We start from the raw sequence: 17826 nt of genomic DNA on the forward strand, positions 1-17826 counted from the left end.
GGAAATTTTTCACTATCTAAAGATGGGTTGGGTACATAGCGTGAAATTAGAAACGTTTTACGTAGGCGTTTGGGACGCTGTACTCTCAGCGTGATAGTTGATTATGCAAAATGCAGATAAACATTTTCCAGTTCAGGGCTTTCAAATGCTTTTACATGTCCACTCAGCCTGAAACATCTGAAAAAAACAATAGATGAAGAAAAAGTGGTAATAGAATAAAAGATGGGCTGGAAAGGGTGAAGCTTAATCAATCAATCAAATCAATCAAAATAAGAACGGGATTGGACTTTTGTTGTTTTTGGCTGCCTGAGCAGTTTTCACTTGAGGGGAATAAACAGATATTGTAAAGAAATATATGTGTATGGTCACCTCAAATCCAGCAGTGTATTTCTAAAGCAGAATTCAGTTTGATAGTTGTTGACTTTACAGTAGATGGAGAAAACAAGTGCAACATCAGAAATGGTTCCAAAACCCTTCAAGCTACTGACTATTAAAATGCCGTTACTAGCTCAAGTGCTCATAATAAGGACTGATGGCGGCGTTCATCAAGCTGCTTACCTTAGAGCATAGTCCAGTTTTTTCTTAGAACTTTAGGTTTACTGCTTTATCATAAGCAGATTTTCCTGCACCTGGTTGACCTATGAGGTATTTGTAGTAGTTGTGACTGTTACTGTGAGAAGGCATAATCGCGACACGCCCCTTCCAACTCCCAGAGTCCCTTCCCGTCCAGATCACAAGATCACATCGCCAGTTGCGTTTTAAGCTCCTTTTTTTCTGCTTGTGGAGAGCTAAGTGGCCGTCCGAGAGTATACCAGGCAGACACACAGCTGACAGCCTACAGCTGGAGGCGCTGGAGCCAGGCTCGGACATACACGCCACGCCGCAGACCACTGTGGGCTTGTGTAAGTCCCGCAAGCGGTTTCAGGAAAGTGGCTGCATGTGTCCAACAATGCCAAAAGAAACGTGGGTCAAAAATCATTTTATGAACCAAATCAGGTGTTTGGTGTAGCCCTAGTAGTAGTACAAAGCCCTCAGTGTCATTGTGTACATTTTTGTCCTCCCATGTATGTGACGGATGACACTGTATTCACCAGATACATACTGTAAATGGTTATGTTTCCCAGTTTCTTTGAACACAGTGGCCATTGTCTTCCTGTCATTCCCATCTCTCCCTCTGATTCATGTCATTAGTTGTCCGGGTAACGAAGGTTTCTGGCGGTCCGTCGCTATGTTATTAAATAGAGAGCCATTTGTATCAGACAGCAGATATTGTCAGATAATTTGGGGGGGAGAGAAAGGAAGCCAGTTGGTAAGTGGGAACTCTTGGATTGTGAAGGGGGTCATTTTCTGTGTTTTTTCTGTCACCGACTGAAAAGTGAACACTTGCTCAACCAAAGAGGAAATTGTAAAAAACCTGCAGGGCTTTGGTTAGACCAGCAAGCTAAGACTCTATTATGCCTCCATATTCAACAGTCTCCATAAAACTGTTTATTTGGCGAAATATCAATCTGGGATGCCAATATTTAGTGTAATCAAGAAAGGTTTTTTTCCACAGTCACAGGTACGCAGCCTAGAAACCAAGCTACAGTAAGTCAGACAAAACAAGTCTAACAGACAGCCAACCAGAAGTTGAAGCTTGATCATATACAATAAACTCACTTTAGTGAGCAAGATGGAATAGGTTTTTAGCTTATGCCATCGTGCCATTTCATACATTTGTTCTTCGTCACAGTTTTACTGCTTTAAAAGAGCTCCGATCAAAGAGGCCTCAGATAACCACATGTAAAGCGGTAATTCAGACGAAAGCAAATGCCAGTCCTACCAGCAGTATAGGTCATGGACAAAACTCGGTGTGCATCAGAGCCCGAAACTGTCTATCGCCACAGCAATGTTAATTTATGATAGTTTTTTCTACATAAGAAGGTCATAAGCATTAGTGGGAGGTTTCACCGTGTGCACACACACTCAATTGTTATTCCTGCATGCTTGGCTGCTGTCACTCGATCCAACACTGGCACTGTAGCGGCGTCGTTTCATTTCAAAGCTAAAATGTATTTAAAAATCAATGGCCTTTAACAGTTCCAGTCGCTTGATGTCTGCATTTTCAATGGCTCTAAGCACACACCAATTTATTTTTTTATCCCTAGTAAATAATGGTTCCGTTGCCCCCCACTGCAAAACAAGATCATTTTGTAATTTACTTCAAATGCTCCTTATTATTTGACTCTTTATGATCATAACCAGCCTAGGATTTCAACACAAATGTTTAATTTTAAAAGCAGATGCCCTCTTTGATTAACTATATCTTTGTTGCTGGGTGGAGTACATCAGCAGCTGGAAATCTAGACCTGCTTCTATCGGGTCAGACTGGATTATCCCCTTAGGGCCTCTGCACACACCACCTAGACACTCTGACTCTCTTCACTGTCAGAAAATGCATTAACATTGATCATGGGAAAAAGGACAAGGTTTCCTTTTGGAGTGTCGTCCTAAAAGATACTTTGTGTTGAACAAAAAAACTGACTAAAAAGATGGGGAGATTGTGTTTTGAAAGGTAAAAGTCAAAATGGAAACTATTTTAATTAAAAATATGTTGGTGGTTTTATTTAAGGATATTCTTTTAGTTCTCTTTTGTCTCGCATAGCCAGACCACACTCCACAGCGTAGCGTTCCACACAGCATTCTGGGATGCGGTATTACGAATCCCACTATGGCCACACCAAAGCATTTATTCGCCAGGTGTCCATGCTTACACAAGGTAACGTAACCCCATTTGTACAGGTCCTATCCCCTGACCAATCGGCTATCCTAACCTTAACCACTCTAGGTCAAGTGCCTAACCCCAACCAACTTTGTAGGGCAGGTCTTGGCGTGGCCAGAGGGGGATTCGTAATTACGCTTCCAATATGGGCGACAAATATGCTCAGGTTTATTGGCATGCCTTCAAACCAATCACAATTGTCTTGGGCGGCGCTAGGCGCCGAACGGAGCACCAGTGCCGCTGCAAAATAGCCTTGGGAAGGTACTTGTTTTTGTGGAACGTGTACTTTCTAAAGTTGTTTTAGTCGTGCAAAAGAATACTCACATTGGACAGATAGCCTAGCTAGCTGTCTCGATTTACCCTGCAGAGATCTGAGACACAGTTAACCATAGTCCTCAGAAATCCACCAGAGTTTAAATTTACAACACAAAGAAAGCGGAAGGTAACGAATATTTAGCGGAATAGACACCTCTTTAGTGAACATTCAGACATGGTTTATATCCTTTTGTTAAACCATATTATCTAAGCAACTCTGTTAAAAGACAATGAAAAGGGAACACTGGCTAATGTATTGAAGGGATGCCTCCTGAAGTTTCCTTCCTGCTGTGTGCCTCGCTCACATTTTTTTGCAATTGTCATTATTTTTTTCTGCCTATATAAGAGCCGGTGCTCGCTAGATATTTGTGGGTGGTAAATCTATGAAAGAAACTGCGGGCTATGTTCATTTTTTAACACTTGTCTTTGGGATGTGGCCTGTTCGGAATGGGTTGATTGCTTGGCTTCCTTTTATTAGTGCTGTTTGCACTTTTCTCCAGAACTATTGTCCTCCGAAATAACCATAGACATAACCCAACTGTAGACTTCTGTCTGCACGTCGTTCCTGTTCGACTGTGTTTTCCAAGATGGCACGCACATGGACACATGAATGCTACTTTCTTTATAATCCATCTTTTTTTTAAACTTTTTTTTTTTTTTAAGTCTGTACACTTACAATGTTCTCAATGCTTCGGTTTACACGTAGGGACCCTCATTATGCTACCGTAGAAGTGTGTTGCTATTTTGAGCCTTGTTAGTGGTATAAAATAGCGATTAAGCTTATACACCGAATGCTAGCATTAGAAGCTAATCACCGGTTTGCGCTAGCTTGTTTCAAGCTAGAGACACATTCAATTAGCATGAAAACATATCTCAGACAACGGTCAACTCGGTATGTTTTTAGGCTTTTCCTTACCCATGTAGGCCCATTTCCTTTGTCTGAAAAAGAGTTTCAGGTCTCATGTGGGGGCATGTGGTCTTATTATATCTAGGAGGTCACATGTCCGAGGCGATTCTTTGTTTAAAGAGAATCACTCTGCTTAATTGCAACATTACTCTTATAATGGTACTAAATTCTTTTCAATAATGAAGTCCTGTCGTGCTGCATCTTAGTACGACCATTGAAACATTTTACACGCTCAGAATGCAGCTGCTGGAATTGTACCAAGAACCATACATTTTGAGAAAATAACTCGCCCAATTACAAAAACTAAAGTTTCTCATTCACATCCATTGCTATCTATTCATGCAGGTTTCATTAATTTGCTCAGGTATTAAATTATCTGTCCTTGATAATTTTGCCGGTGTCCCAATACAAAGGTCAATTCAACAGCGACATGTCTTTCCTAAAAGCCTCACGGCCACTCTGTATTAAACACAGGCCAACCATTTTGATTGGAGCTACTTTCTACAGCTAACAACCAGAGTCATTTTAAAAGTTGTCAAGTTCTGTAATGCAGTGAATTCTTCTAGTGGACACCGGACATGTTCACCTTCTTTCTTTTGTTGCAACTTCATGGTATTATAATATATAGAGGTAATAATATATAGGGCCATTGTTAATGGCTGTTTAAGATTGGATTGTGTTATATCGCAAGGTGTTTCTGTTGTTTTGTCCTCCTTTACGTAAATGTGAGAACCTAAACCCCAATCCAATATTATCTTTTGTTCTTAGGGTAAGATGGTGAAGGGAATGGGAGGAGCCATGGATTTGGTGGCTAGTGCTGGAACCAAGGTGGTGGTCACAATGGAGCACTCAGCTAAGGTGTGTATACATGCAAGAGTGTGTGTCTATGTGTGCATGTGAGCTTGTATCACGCTTGTTCTAACCAGCAGAGCCTTTGCAAATTACCCCACGAGACTAATTTCCTTTCCCAGGGATCCAAGTTGAATGAAATGGAGAATTTTCTTTTCACATGTTAATACCCTCACCAGTTTATCTTGTATCTGCTTCCTACAATAATGAGTGTAACTGATTAAGGATCATTCTGTTAATGGATTACTTAATGTCTTTCTACCAGCACATCCTGATAAGGTTTTGTACACAAACCATCTCCTTTTTGTTCATCTTTGGCTAATTTGAATAGAAGTCTGACATTGGACTCAGTGTATTGGGACAGCTGATTCGTTAGACTGGTTCTGTAGCTAGGGATGAGTAACCCCACAGGGCTTCTGACAATTGCAGTCGGCAATCCAACTGAATTGGTTTACATTTGGAAACTCCAGACCGAAAATATGCAAGAGAAACGTAACATTCTGCATTTATAGAAGCATGCTGCTTTTTTTGGCTAATGGTTGCCTGTCTGGCGCTCAGCTATATTCCAGATGGTGCAGCAGGTGAGCATAAATTTACTGCTCTGATGTCTGCTTTCATTCATAATGTGGAAGGGGTGATGTATGATGTGGGCTTTTGAGGCAGCATCAGAGACATTTTGATGTGTACCTTTTGCTTTAAGATGAATGGCAGGGAAACTGAGACAGACTCACTTGGAAATGTGCTGTATGTCCTTTGGGAATAGAATGAGTGTATATTAAAAAGCTGCATCCTTGGATGTATTAAAATTGAAGCTGCATTCCAGAAAGTATTAAAACAGTCTGACGGTGACTGGCCTCTAGTTAAGTTTTTGTTCTAACCAAACACCCTTTTTTCAGGGAGGAAAACACAAGATATTGGACAAATGCATCCTGCCTTTAACTGGGAAGCAGTGTGTGGATCGGATCATCACTGAAAAGGTGTGTTTATTTGTTTAATTTATATACACTGTACAGGATATATACTGTGTGTGTGTGTGTGTGTGTTTGTGTGTGTGTGTATATATATATATATATATACAGTATATATAGACACACACACACACACCAAAAGGCCCTCATTTATCAACTTAACGTAGAAACCAGTGCAGATTTGATCCTCTTATCCGCTGAAATCCTCTTACGACAGGCCCCACATTGGATTCATGAACCATTTGTATCACACCATTCAGAGCGTAAGAATGGTTGTACATACCCTACTATTTACGAAGCAGCACTTTCCAGAGGTGAAGATTGAAACCCTGACATCTCAGTTTAATTTGAGGTAACGTGTGTCCTATTTGACTTCCTAAAAACTATTAGGCTATAGGAAGGATGCAGAATAGAAACAGATGATGAAACACTGATGTGGTCAACAATGTTGCCGTATTAAATCAGACTCCAGCGGAAGTTAATTTAATTTCTACATCCTTGACATATGTCCTAATAGCAATATATAGGCTTACTGTATATTGCAATTTCTCAGGCTTACATGTAGGTGTACCTATATTTAAATAAACACTCGGTAGCGGAGTTAATGCAGTGTTGTTTTTTTTGTTATTTTACTAATGGGTTTTTTCCGTGAGTAAGAGCCAGGCAACAGCTGTGTTTTCCTGAGCGATGCTGTGCAGAACCCCACAGGCTAAAACAATGTTGCAGACTTTTTCTGGCATGTATGGTAGGGGTGTGTGTAGTGGAGTTGCACTGTTGTGCGGCTCAAGGAGGTCTTCTAAAAGAGCCAGATCTGCAATTTTCAAGAAGTGATCAACTGATGACTTCTCCTTCTCCTGTTACATGCTGCACCGAAAGACCACACTGACTCGAAAACGTACGTACACGAGGTCAGACCAGACGTGAAGATTCTATCGCAGCCTACGCTCACATTCAAACTGATAAATGCTGAGCTTTGCGTAGGAATCAGCGTGCGCCCGTCCTACGCCTGTTTTAGGTCGCATTCACATTTCATAAATGAGGGCCAATATGTCCTCAGCCATTAGTCATAAACATAGGCCGCTTACTCATAGGTGCTACATAGACGGTTGCAATGAGTAAGCTAAGGCTGTGCAGAAATGATGGCCTCTAAAATACCAGGATTTCCAGGGCATGAGAGGATTTTGTGCAAGGAGTTTATTTAGCTTTTTAACAGAGTTTTAGTTCGACATATTGTGCATATGAGCGGATACCTGTGACTTTTAAGTTAATTCCTTGTTAACCAGTTATGTTCTTTTAAAACATGAATACTCCACCAAAATGACACCCACTTAAGTCTTGAAGACTTGGTCTAACAACTTCAGAAACTAAGCCTTTACCCTGTGGCCAAATCAAAGGCTTCTTCCCTCTACGACTAGCCAAAGTTTATTTCTTTATTATTAATTCAAACAACTAATTTGTTTTAAATTGAGGGCCGGCTGTTCAATTAGCAAGGTATAACAATTCCCCACCTTGCAGTCAAGAGTGGTTGACTGAAACCATAATTGTGAGTTAACTTTGGCAGTCACAGGGTTTGCATTCCTATTTTCTTTTTAAACACAATGGAACAGAAGTCAGACATTGTGAAGACAATGGAGTTGAAGTGCTACTGGATTTTTGTGGTGATCGTTTTTTGGATATTTTGGGTGTACTGTGCTTTTTCCAACTTTTAAACCATATTCCAGCCATGCAATGAACTCCTTACAAGATGGAATAAGCACAAGTCACACGTTGTATATGTATCTCTCAATTACATCTCCCCCACATGAACAAAATATACAAAAATAATCACACTGCAAGTGATAGACTACTTTGATGGAACAGAGTGACACGGGTAGATGGAAATTACATTTATTCAATTAACACTAATTCAATCAGTTGATTTCGGTAGGAGTAGGAGGCGTCTTATTGATTTTATTATGGTTTGTTCATTTTCATGGTTAGGGTTGGGTTTCCCTTTATTATGTGTTATGTTGATACTCCCATCCCTGCTTTAGGGCCCTGCTTCTAATGTTGTTGATGCTTGTGCAATGATTATAGTTGCAGCTGATCTGCAGCTGTGTGTTTTGCACTCTCTTTTGGATATGTTGGGAAAATCCCTGATTGAATCCAACATGCACTCTGTAGAGGTGGAGGAAGATTTAGAGAGGAGGTCATCCAGTCTGGTTGTCAAAAAGCTCAACAGTGGCCGATGGAAGAGATTTAGCCTGAGGTTTTGGATAGTGTTGAGTCGTCTTGGTTGACACACACCTTCAGTATTGAATGAGAGTTAAGAAAAAGAAAAGAAAATGGACCCCAGGGTGTACTTTGCAAATCTGACTGCTCAATCTGCCTTGGAAAGCTTATGGAGCTTAGCCCAAAGGCAAATGTGAAGAGCTCTCTTCTCTCAGTTTTTGAATTTCAATAGTTCATTACCCAAAGTTTGAGTTGCGCTTAGTGAGATGGAAGAAGGTAAACACTTACAGCAATAGGTTGTCATACTCGGTAGCTCATATGGGATTTAAAATCCAATCAAATGGGGTTTCAAAGACCAACACTAAAGTTACGGGTAACACTTATGTATCGGAATAGTGTTTACAGTCGTTGAATCGTGGAATCTTCTGTTAAAGTGGACGCAAGAAGACAAAAGTACAGGGTTGGTAGAAATGTGGAAAAACAACAGTGTAGATGGAGAGTTAGAGGTTATGGGCAAAGTAAGAAAGTATTGGGGGAGGTTGGAAAGAAAAACAGAGTCTAGAGGGAGCTTCCAGTGGCTAGTAGAGCTTAGTGCCGATGCAGAATTTATGTTGTCTTGTTCTTCGGTCAATTCTCTGTAACCCTTTTTGTGGTTGCCGTCTTTGGAACTCACTCAGTGAAAACAGAACCTGTCAGGAGCAAAGGCGGGCAGTGTGTCTGTGGCTTTTTTGTCTCACCCTGGCTTTTGTTGTGATTGTGCAACATTTCTCAGCGAGCAGATTTCTGTCAATATTTATAAAGGTTAAAGCTCTTTCCACTGCCCTGCTAGCACTACTACCACCTCTTCCTCTCCACCTTCCCCATTTCATCTCATATCAATTGGCACTCTCTTCTCTTATTACATCCCCTGCTTTCTTTTCTTAGTAATGATTCTCTGACGTCAAATGAATATCATTTATTATCTTTTTCTCCATTTTCCTTCCATCTCTATTACCACGAATTCCACTATGGCCACGCCAAAGCATTTATTGGCCAGTCGTCCATGCTTACACAAGGTAACGTAACCCCATTTGTACAGGTCCTATCCCCTGACCAATGGGCTATTCTAACTTTAACCACTTGAGGTTAAATGGCTAACCCCAACCAATCGAGCTGCTTTGTAGGGCAGGTCTTGACTTGGCCGTAGTGGGATTCGTAATTTTGCTTCCAGGATGGGAGAAAAACATGCTCTGATTTATTGGCATGCCTTTAAATCAATCACAAACCCTCCTCCTCTCTATTCCACTCTCTATTCTTTTCAAACCATGTTTGTTGCGCTGTCAATAAATGGAAAAATATTCTTTCCTCTCCATTTGGCCTTCCATCCACACCAATGTCATTGTCTATCTCTGTATGGTCACATTTTGAAGAATCCCTTTCTTTGAAAACACCGGTCTCTCTTTTGTGGTCAATAAAGCCATTGTAATCGACATGTTATCATGTTTCTGTTGTCAAATCAGGATTTCTATACTCGTGAAGGGCTGTTGAAGACAACAGACAACAGAAATGGACAGCTGTATTCAATTGTGTTGATTTAAACCCATATACGTGTGAACATCAAGATTAAAGGAACACGCCGACTTATTGGGACTTAAGCTTATTCACTGTCTCCCCCAGAGGTAGATAAGTTCCTACATACCCTTCTTGTCTCCGGGCGGAACTCTGTCTGACGCACCCACCGCCAGCCCAGCTCAGCACAGATCCGGGAGGTAACCGGCTCCATCTAGCCTACTGCTCCCAATAAGTGACAAAATAACATGTTCCTATTTACGTGTTGGGACTTGTATATTCACAGCATGTGCAAATAACAAGGTCACATGAGACACAGCCATCTTCTTACTGAATACATACTGGGAACTCTTCTCAGAAGGCGAAGCGCTGCTACTTGGGCGGAGTGATTATTACTCCAATGCTGAGTAACCTCCAGTGCGTGCGTGCATGTGTGCATGCGTGCGTTCCTCACAAACACATCTAATGTATTTCCTGTATTTTCTTTCATCCCTCTAATACCATATCTGAGTGAAGTTTGCCATGAGAGAACTAGTAGTAGTAAAAGTAGTACTAGTAGTACTCCAGACCCAGTTGAAGGGAAGCCAAAATAAACAGGAAATAGAACGGATGTACAAAGAGACGTTTCAGTGAAGATGATACAGCGTCTCGTCGCAAACACGTGCCAGGAAAATCTGAAACCACGTTTGGGGATAACACACACACAAGCAGGCTTTAATTTAATTATAGCGAATGCAATGGTTTGTCTTTCATTGAAAAATTTGAAACATGAAAGAAAGCATTGGCCTTTAAACTTGATTTCAAAATTGAAAAACCGGCACACAATGAGCCACTCATTTCCAGTGTCATTAAATATGTGTATGACAGATTTTTGAAGGCCTCATATAATTTAGCCAGTTATGTATACAACATTAGAACAATAGTCTCTTCTCAGATAAACAATTATCTGTGATTGCCTCTGATCAATAAGAGTAACCATCGTCAAATCTACTATGTAAGGCCCGTGCTGAAACCTCCGTGACACAACATTGGTATCACAACCAAATGTTAATAATCTCACACAACGTTGTGGTCAAATAAAAATGTGTTAAAGATGTAGGCACAGCCAATCAGGGATTGATGTCTGAAGTCAAGAGCAACCTTTTTCTTCAGAAACTCATGGTCTGAGGAGTAAAATACAACAGCACAGCAGCAACATTTGAGCTTTTTTGGTCTTTACTAGCCTCAACACCACAGATAAAATTCCTTGTGGGATGTAAAAAAAAATATATAAATGTTTCGATCACCGGAGGAAACTCCCATGTGAAGAAAGTGAGGGACTATAGAGCTGCTTGCAAGCAGTGCCTTTAATAAGCTTGGTAATCCAAAATGTGTTAACTGTTTTCTATCTCGCATGATTTAAATCTACACTCTGATTTCTTCCTGAAATGAGAACAACAACTGGGACTTCCAAACCAGCCAAAACATTTCATTTTCCTTCCACACAGACACATCTGGCAGCATCTGTGCCATGCAATATATTCCCACAAAACCAAGCATCCTTCTCGGCTCGCGTGGCCAGGAGAGATGGTAATTTATGTGTTGTCCTAAGTAGTGTTGCTATGATCTGAGACCCAGGGTGACAAGAACCCCGCAGCCTCAGACAGCGTCTCTGCTGCTTCTCCATATGCTTCGGACCATTTCATACACTATGTTGCCATGTCTTTCTTTTTAACCACAGTTCCCTGGTTATAAGCTTGCAGCGTTGGGATTGAAATGATGGATTGCGATCATTTTTTTGGTTATCACATGTGCACTTCCGTGGCCCCTGGTGCCAGCCTCTCTGCATTTTCTCAATAGTTATTCAGGGCATTATCTCCTGTTTTTAAAGTCAAAAATAACAATTGCCCATTCATTCAGAGATAAAGCAGTTGGACTCATAAATTATTCAGTCCTCCTAATGGTCCCGTAAAAGCGCTACCTGTGGCATTTTCCGTAATGCCAACGACAGCAATTACTACTCCAGAAAATTGAAATGATTTTATTGTCACACTGTGAGTCTCAAAACACATCTCAAAATCTGCTTCTTGTAATTGATGTTATGCATTGACAGGATACTGGTTGTGCTTTTGAAGTTGATTCGGAGGGTAAAATATTCATTTTTACTCCCATCTCTTTGTTACAGATTTTTTTTTTTTGGGGGGGGTGAATGACAGTGGCTTATTGTTGTTACATGACATGCAGCCCACTTCTCGCCAGACAACACAGGCTAGCAGCTTCTTGATGACTAACTCTTTAGACTGTGAAGAAAGGTGACAGTTTCACAATAAATAAGGGCTGTTTTGCAAATGGAGGCACTTTGTTTTTTAGTATATCAGAGACTAAATTGATAGTCTTGCCTTAGGTTTACTCACACAGTCCATTTTGTGTCAGTATATGTATTTAAAGCAGTATACATCAAACTGTGAGCTCACATTGACATTACATAGCATCTGCCATACATGCACACTTGCCCTGCATCTATATTGACCACCTCTGGCACATCTTTAGTTGACGTTAATCACTTGTAACACGTGTGTTATCCACAGACCCTTTCTCCTTGTGACATTCCATCTGTCTTGCTATGTTGGAGTGAGATATCTGCCTCCTGCCCTGTCGCGGTGTGTGTGTGTGTGTGTGCGCTTCTAATGAGCTGAGAGTCCTTGCTTGGATGTGTCTGTGGCTCAGCCCGTCAGCCCCTGCTGAGAGAAACAACAGGAAACCCGCTCAGCTGAGTGGGTCCGGCCTGTTGGTATTTAAAATTAAATCTGATTTATAGTATCGGTTAACAGATATCCATGGCAGTCGTAGGCCAAATCCACACTTGAACATTTTTGTTAAACGCATATTTTATGATACGTTTATACCTCGCGTCCACACTAGTTTGGCCGGTCTAACCCCCTAAAACAGTGAGGCTGGTCTGGGGTTGCATTGTAGTTAGGGCTGTGCTATATGGGGAAAATCCTACATCGCGATATTCTTGTCATAATACCTCCAATGTCGACATTGAGGAGATATTATAGGGTCGACAATTGGTGCTTTAACAAAATATCTTCACAATGAGATTCAAGATAAATCTTCAGTAATGTAGATATAATGACTAAGTGAGTAAAGGTCTGGTTACACAGAAAATTACCTCACCATACTGTAATACAGCCTTTAAAACCAGGAAAATACAACACTTACGATTTCAAAATCTAAGACAATATCTAGTCTCATATCACAATATCAACATGATATCCATATATAGTCCAGCCCTAATTGTAATCTCACAAATGCAGACGCCCCTGTCCCTCAGTCGTATCAGTTAGGTAGGGTTAAATACAATTCCACCTCGTCAATAAATTCCTGGTCTTACTTTTCGCCATTGTTCTTTCTCTAAAGTACTCTCTGTATTTTCAACTTATACATCCAGGATTTTCACCCGTATAGTAACATTAGACAGTCTGCTTCCTCTTTACACCAGCACACACATGCCCAGTGCATGCCGACGGTAGCGACAGGAGTGTTAATATGGACACAGATCATTTCTGATAGGGCGCCTAAGCACTAAACACTGTTTAGAAATTGAAAAAAAAATATGTAGTATTTGTGTGACACTTTGGACTGGACCAACCATATCACTCTGAAGTGGGACAGACAGAAATGGCCGATACAGAATTAAAGAGGTAATCACATGTATGTTACCTAAAGGTACTTTACAAGCATTAGCGGATCAGAGTGATTTCGATTTTTACTTTTAAGAAAGCAAAAAAAATTAATTTGTGTTTCTTTACATATATTTCCAGCATTTGTGGTACTTTGCCCTTCAGTGTTAATGATTTGAAACGTTTGGGAGGATTCTTTATGGGAATTTGCAAAGCGTTTCCACCTTCCTGTCTTTGATACATTTTGGTCATATACAGCATTTTGTTACGTTAGATATGTTGAATTTGCCAGGGGCCTCATTTGTGAATCATGCACGCTCAGTTTTGTGCATACACCATGTGTATGTACAAATGTGTGTATACATATGTCTGTGCAAATTTATCTTTGAATCAGATTTATCAATTTTTGCTTGTGAATGTATATAATCTATATCCAGAACAACTCACAAACCCATGGTTGTAGTGTTGCTGTAGAAGACTGACTGTCAACTATGGTAGCTGGAGAGATGCTTCACCCTATACCCCGGGTCGCTCCATTGGATAATCCAGTGTTTTTAGTTGATGTTAATGTAAATCTTGGCATTTTTGACATTTTCGGACTATTACATTTCATCTTCTTCCCTCGTGCTACGTCACAGAGCAACTTCAGCACCAGGCGCGGATCTCAAAGCCAGCGATGGACTCGTAAACCCAACGGATTTGATCATGACATTCACCTTCAATCATTCGGCAATAATGATGGACTTTTACACTTCAACTTCATTATTCTTAATTGAATTGGTTTTTCTGTTAAAAGCTAAAAAGTAGTGCCATAATAAAAACGTAATTGCTCTCTACTTTGTTGCGGTCCAACTTCAGAAAGTTGCGCACCAATCTCGGAGCTCTTTTACCAATAATTGCATCAATTAAGTCATCCAGATGGCACCCCCAATTATATTCTAATTGACATTTCTTTTAGGTCACTTTGATAATTGAAGGCCCACACATCCTTGTCTGTAACCCCAGTGAGAACCCATCATAGGGTTCGAACCCACCTATTAAGGAAATACTCATTCTCACCATTATGTCTTTGTCTCATCTCCCTCCCTCCATCCCTCTCTTTCTGCCCTGTTGCCAGGCTGTGTTTGATGTGGATAAGACAAAAGGCCTGACTCTGATAGAAGTATGGGAGGGGCTCACTCCTGAGGATATCAAAGCATGCACTGGCACCGATTTTGAAGTAAGTACCAAAACAGTTTAGCCTCTAACTCTTTATTTCATTTTCTAACTCCAAGTATCATAACAATGAGACATCTCTTTCTTCCTTGTGATTTGTCTGGTGTCTTCTAGGTGTCTCCCAACCTGAGGTCAATGCAGCAAATCTAGAGGAGCATGCAATGGATCTGAATCAATGGACTGGTCATATGCTGTTAAAGCATGTTTGGCACTTGAACATTAGAAGGATTTAGTCCTAACTAATGTTACCTGAATGGGAATCACAGGAGCCAAATGCATTGTTGTCTATGACATGATTAAATTATTAATTTATACGGTTTGTACAGCTATTATCAAATAATCCATCTGAAAATGGCATTTAAACTGTAAGATAAGATAAGTGAAACTTTATTTGTAGTAAAACCAAAACGTATCTACTTTACACTGATATTTTATAGATGAATATAGAGAGCTGTAATTAATTTAGAAAACAAGTGTGCTGCACATCAGGTGATTTTCCTTTGACACAGAAGGGAATATGTTTGTACTGTAGTTTGTATTGAACTTTGTGCTACACCAAGTTACAAAAAAATGTCCTAGATAGATAATTTAGTTTACGATTTAGTCCATTAGGGAAATGTGGGAGATGTAATAAAAAAAAAAAACGGGTCTGACTGACACAGTAGTAATAATAACCTCAGTCACAATGTCAAACAGTTTGATGAACTGTCTTTTTTTCCCTCAGCCTTTCCATAATTTAGAGTTGGTGACTATGACATACAATTCAGCCAGAAAATATGCTTTGACATTTTTTACACTGGCTTTTACTGTCCTATTGTCTTTGTATGTGCAATAAATTACAACCATGTGGGCTGAGTGGCACAAGTGGAATACTGTTTTGTTTTTGTTTCTTTCCTCAAATTCGTATGATTTCTGGATAAAAAAAAGTATCTTAAAAATCAACAATTGTTAGCTTGTGTGTTCAAATTATTCATCAAATCACAATGTTTGAAGGCAAATGACTGCTTGGAGAGGGATGGCTTCTGACACTACAGGTTGGAGCTTTCTATATACGGACGGTGCGCTTGCATTGACATTCTCTATGCGATTTCTCCACTCAAGTAGAGAGGCGCTGCCGTTACCTGAGGGCTGTTACATAACTGGGGAATTTAGCCAGTGGGCTTTTGGGTTCAAGGAGATCAACTGGATTGGATCATCAAGCATAAAAATGGAAGAAAGTGACAGGGGCTTTTGCCACCGGCTGTTGCTGTTAAGCCAGCACACCCCTGCATGAGTCAAACCAGAGTGATGCCCTATAAGCCTACATTTAGTAGCCTATTTTCCATCCTTGTACCGAAATGCAAGTAAAAAGGAACTTTGAGAAACATGGCAGGCTTTTACACAAACAAATGGGTTAGAACATGAGTAGTGCAATAACCTATTACAAATTAAAACATAAGTAACTGCTTTGCCTAAAATGTGATTTGGTACAGTGAGTTGATCGAGGATGGTATATACAGCATGAAGTCATACTTACTGTACATGATGGCTGTTTTGGACTCAAGTTGATGAAAAGCAAGCGTTTATTTTTTTATCTTGGCCCGATTCTTGGTGCGATTTTGCCTATTTTAACCACCTGATTAGACCTGTTTCTCCACACTATGGTTATTGTTCCTTTATATATTTGTATGATGTAGCCTCAAACCAGGAACAAAGTTAATTAATGATGATTATTTAACCATAATTATATCTGGTCTGTGTCATGCAAAGCATATTATTTAACAGCCTCTCAATGTAAGAAATGGTTATGTAAATATGGATTTTGTAGGACCACAGTGGTTTTATATGATCAACCCTTCCTCCTATGTCGCTTCTCCTCAGACATCAATGCAGGACCAAGTGGGAAAACAAGCTTGGCAGAGCCGTAGACATTCGCTTGGATGCAGGTTTGAAATGACTCCCATGGGGAAAAAGGTCTGTGTCATGTTCAGCAAAGCACTGATGCACACCTTGATAAATTTACACTTTTTGGTAGACCATCCATAATTGTACCACTGTGACCTAGTTTGTTGAATGACTCATTTTAAGGTGCCCAGACAGCTGATAATCATCACAATGAAAATGTCAGTTATTTATTGTCACTGGCATATGCATTACAGTGATGATAATTCACTGCCATATGGCTCTCTTGTCATCCAAGCGCATGACCTCAGAAATGCTTGTAGGTCAATCGGGAACAATATTTTAACATCAGTATCAGAGATTATTATCAGCCACTGCTGTAGCCTTCATACTGTTCTTACAGATAGATATATAGATAGATAGATAGATATTTATTCATCCCAAAAAATGGGAAATTACGGTGTTACAGAGAAATTACGAGACAATTCTGATAAACCTCTGTTAATCTGAGGATACATGCGTAATTGGCTAAAATCCCAAGCTAGAGTAGGATCCTTTCGGAAGGGTGTTTTAATCGTTTTTTATTAATAAAATGCATAAAATAAAACAGGACAACGTCGTGGTAAGAAATAGCGCAGGTAGACCTATGAGATATACTGGACTAGAACAACATTGTCCCAAAATACTATGTTAAACATGCAGCCATTGGATTGGATTTTGGGTAGATCTTGCCTCGTAATAATAATAATATTTATAAGAATACTGAAAGCTAGAATTTTAAATGGTACTATTTTGTCATATTAGGTGACTATAAAACGGAAACGCCCTCGTTGCAGTGCTGCGTAATGGAAAGCTGTTGCCATTATTGATGAATCCAACGATTTTTTTTATAAGTGTCATCCGCCGATGTGTACTGCTCAAGGGGGTGTGGACTGCTTCTCTGTCGCGATGGTTTGTGTGTGGAGAGAGAGAGAGAGAGAGAGAGAGAGAGAGAGAGAGCGCGCATTCACGGTTGGCGCAAGCACCGGTCCTTGAGAACAGAGCGTTGTGCACGGCGGCAGCATGGCTTCGTCTCACGGGAGAAGCGACATGCGGTTTGCAGACTGGATGGCAAGTTTACCTCCGAGCATGCACAGCACTCCGCTCACCAACCTGGCTATCCCTGGTAGGTGATTTATTTATGTTGCCCCAGTGTAATCAGGTGAGGACAATGTCCGTCTTTTTCTATCCGCGCGCATTGCATGTATACCCTAGTATATGAGAAATAAATAAATAAATAGGCTATGAGTTGCAACATCAAAAACATATTGAACTGCTTTGCATACTTTGATGTTTTATTGTGTACCATGTGCAATTCCTAAAACCCAAAATATGGTTTTAGTTTCCTTGTACCCCCTTAGAACAAAGGGTAAGACCTGTTGCGCAAATTTGAGAAGTATCATGCATTTTCAACAGTGTGGTTTCCTCTTGTGATGGTCTGCTGTCTCAAGGTTAAAGGCTACCCAA

General features: G+C 40.3%; 2 protein-coding genes across 2 annotated transcripts in view; both read left to right on the forward strand.

Annotated features, from left to right (window-relative positions):
* oxct1a (3-oxoacid CoA transferase 1a) overlaps positions 1 to 15002 on the forward strand; it is a 46515-nt gene extending 31513 nt beyond the window's left edge. Inside the window, exons 14-17 of the mRNA XM_034871148.1 lie at positions 4752 to 4841; positions 5729 to 5809; positions 14342 to 14443; positions 14554 to 15002. Coding sequence (XP_034727039.1) covers positions 4752 to 4841; positions 5729 to 5809; positions 14342 to 14443; positions 14554 to 14589 — 309 coding nt within the window. The 3' untranslated portion in view covers positions 14590 to 15002. The remainder of the gene's footprint in view (positions 1 to 4751; positions 4842 to 5728; positions 5810 to 14341; positions 14444 to 14553) is intronic.
* Positions 15003 to 17263: 2261 nt separating this feature from the next.
* The window catches only part of plcxd3 (phosphatidylinositol-specific phospholipase C, X domain containing 3), a 16836-nt gene continuing 16273 nt past the window's right edge, over positions 17264 to 17826 (forward strand). The window contains exon 1 of the mRNA XM_034871150.1: positions 17264 to 17485. Within this exon, the coding sequence (XP_034727041.1) occupies positions 17383 to 17485 (103 nt within the window). The 5' untranslated portion in view covers positions 17264 to 17382. The remainder of the gene's footprint in view (positions 17486 to 17826) is intronic.

Source organism: Etheostoma cragini, chromosome 5, assembly GCF_013103735.1.
Source record: "Etheostoma cragini isolate CJK2018 chromosome 5, CSU_Ecrag_1.0, whole genome shotgun sequence".
Taxonomy (NCBI): domain Eukaryota; kingdom Metazoa; phylum Chordata; class Actinopteri; order Perciformes; family Percidae; genus Etheostoma; species Etheostoma cragini.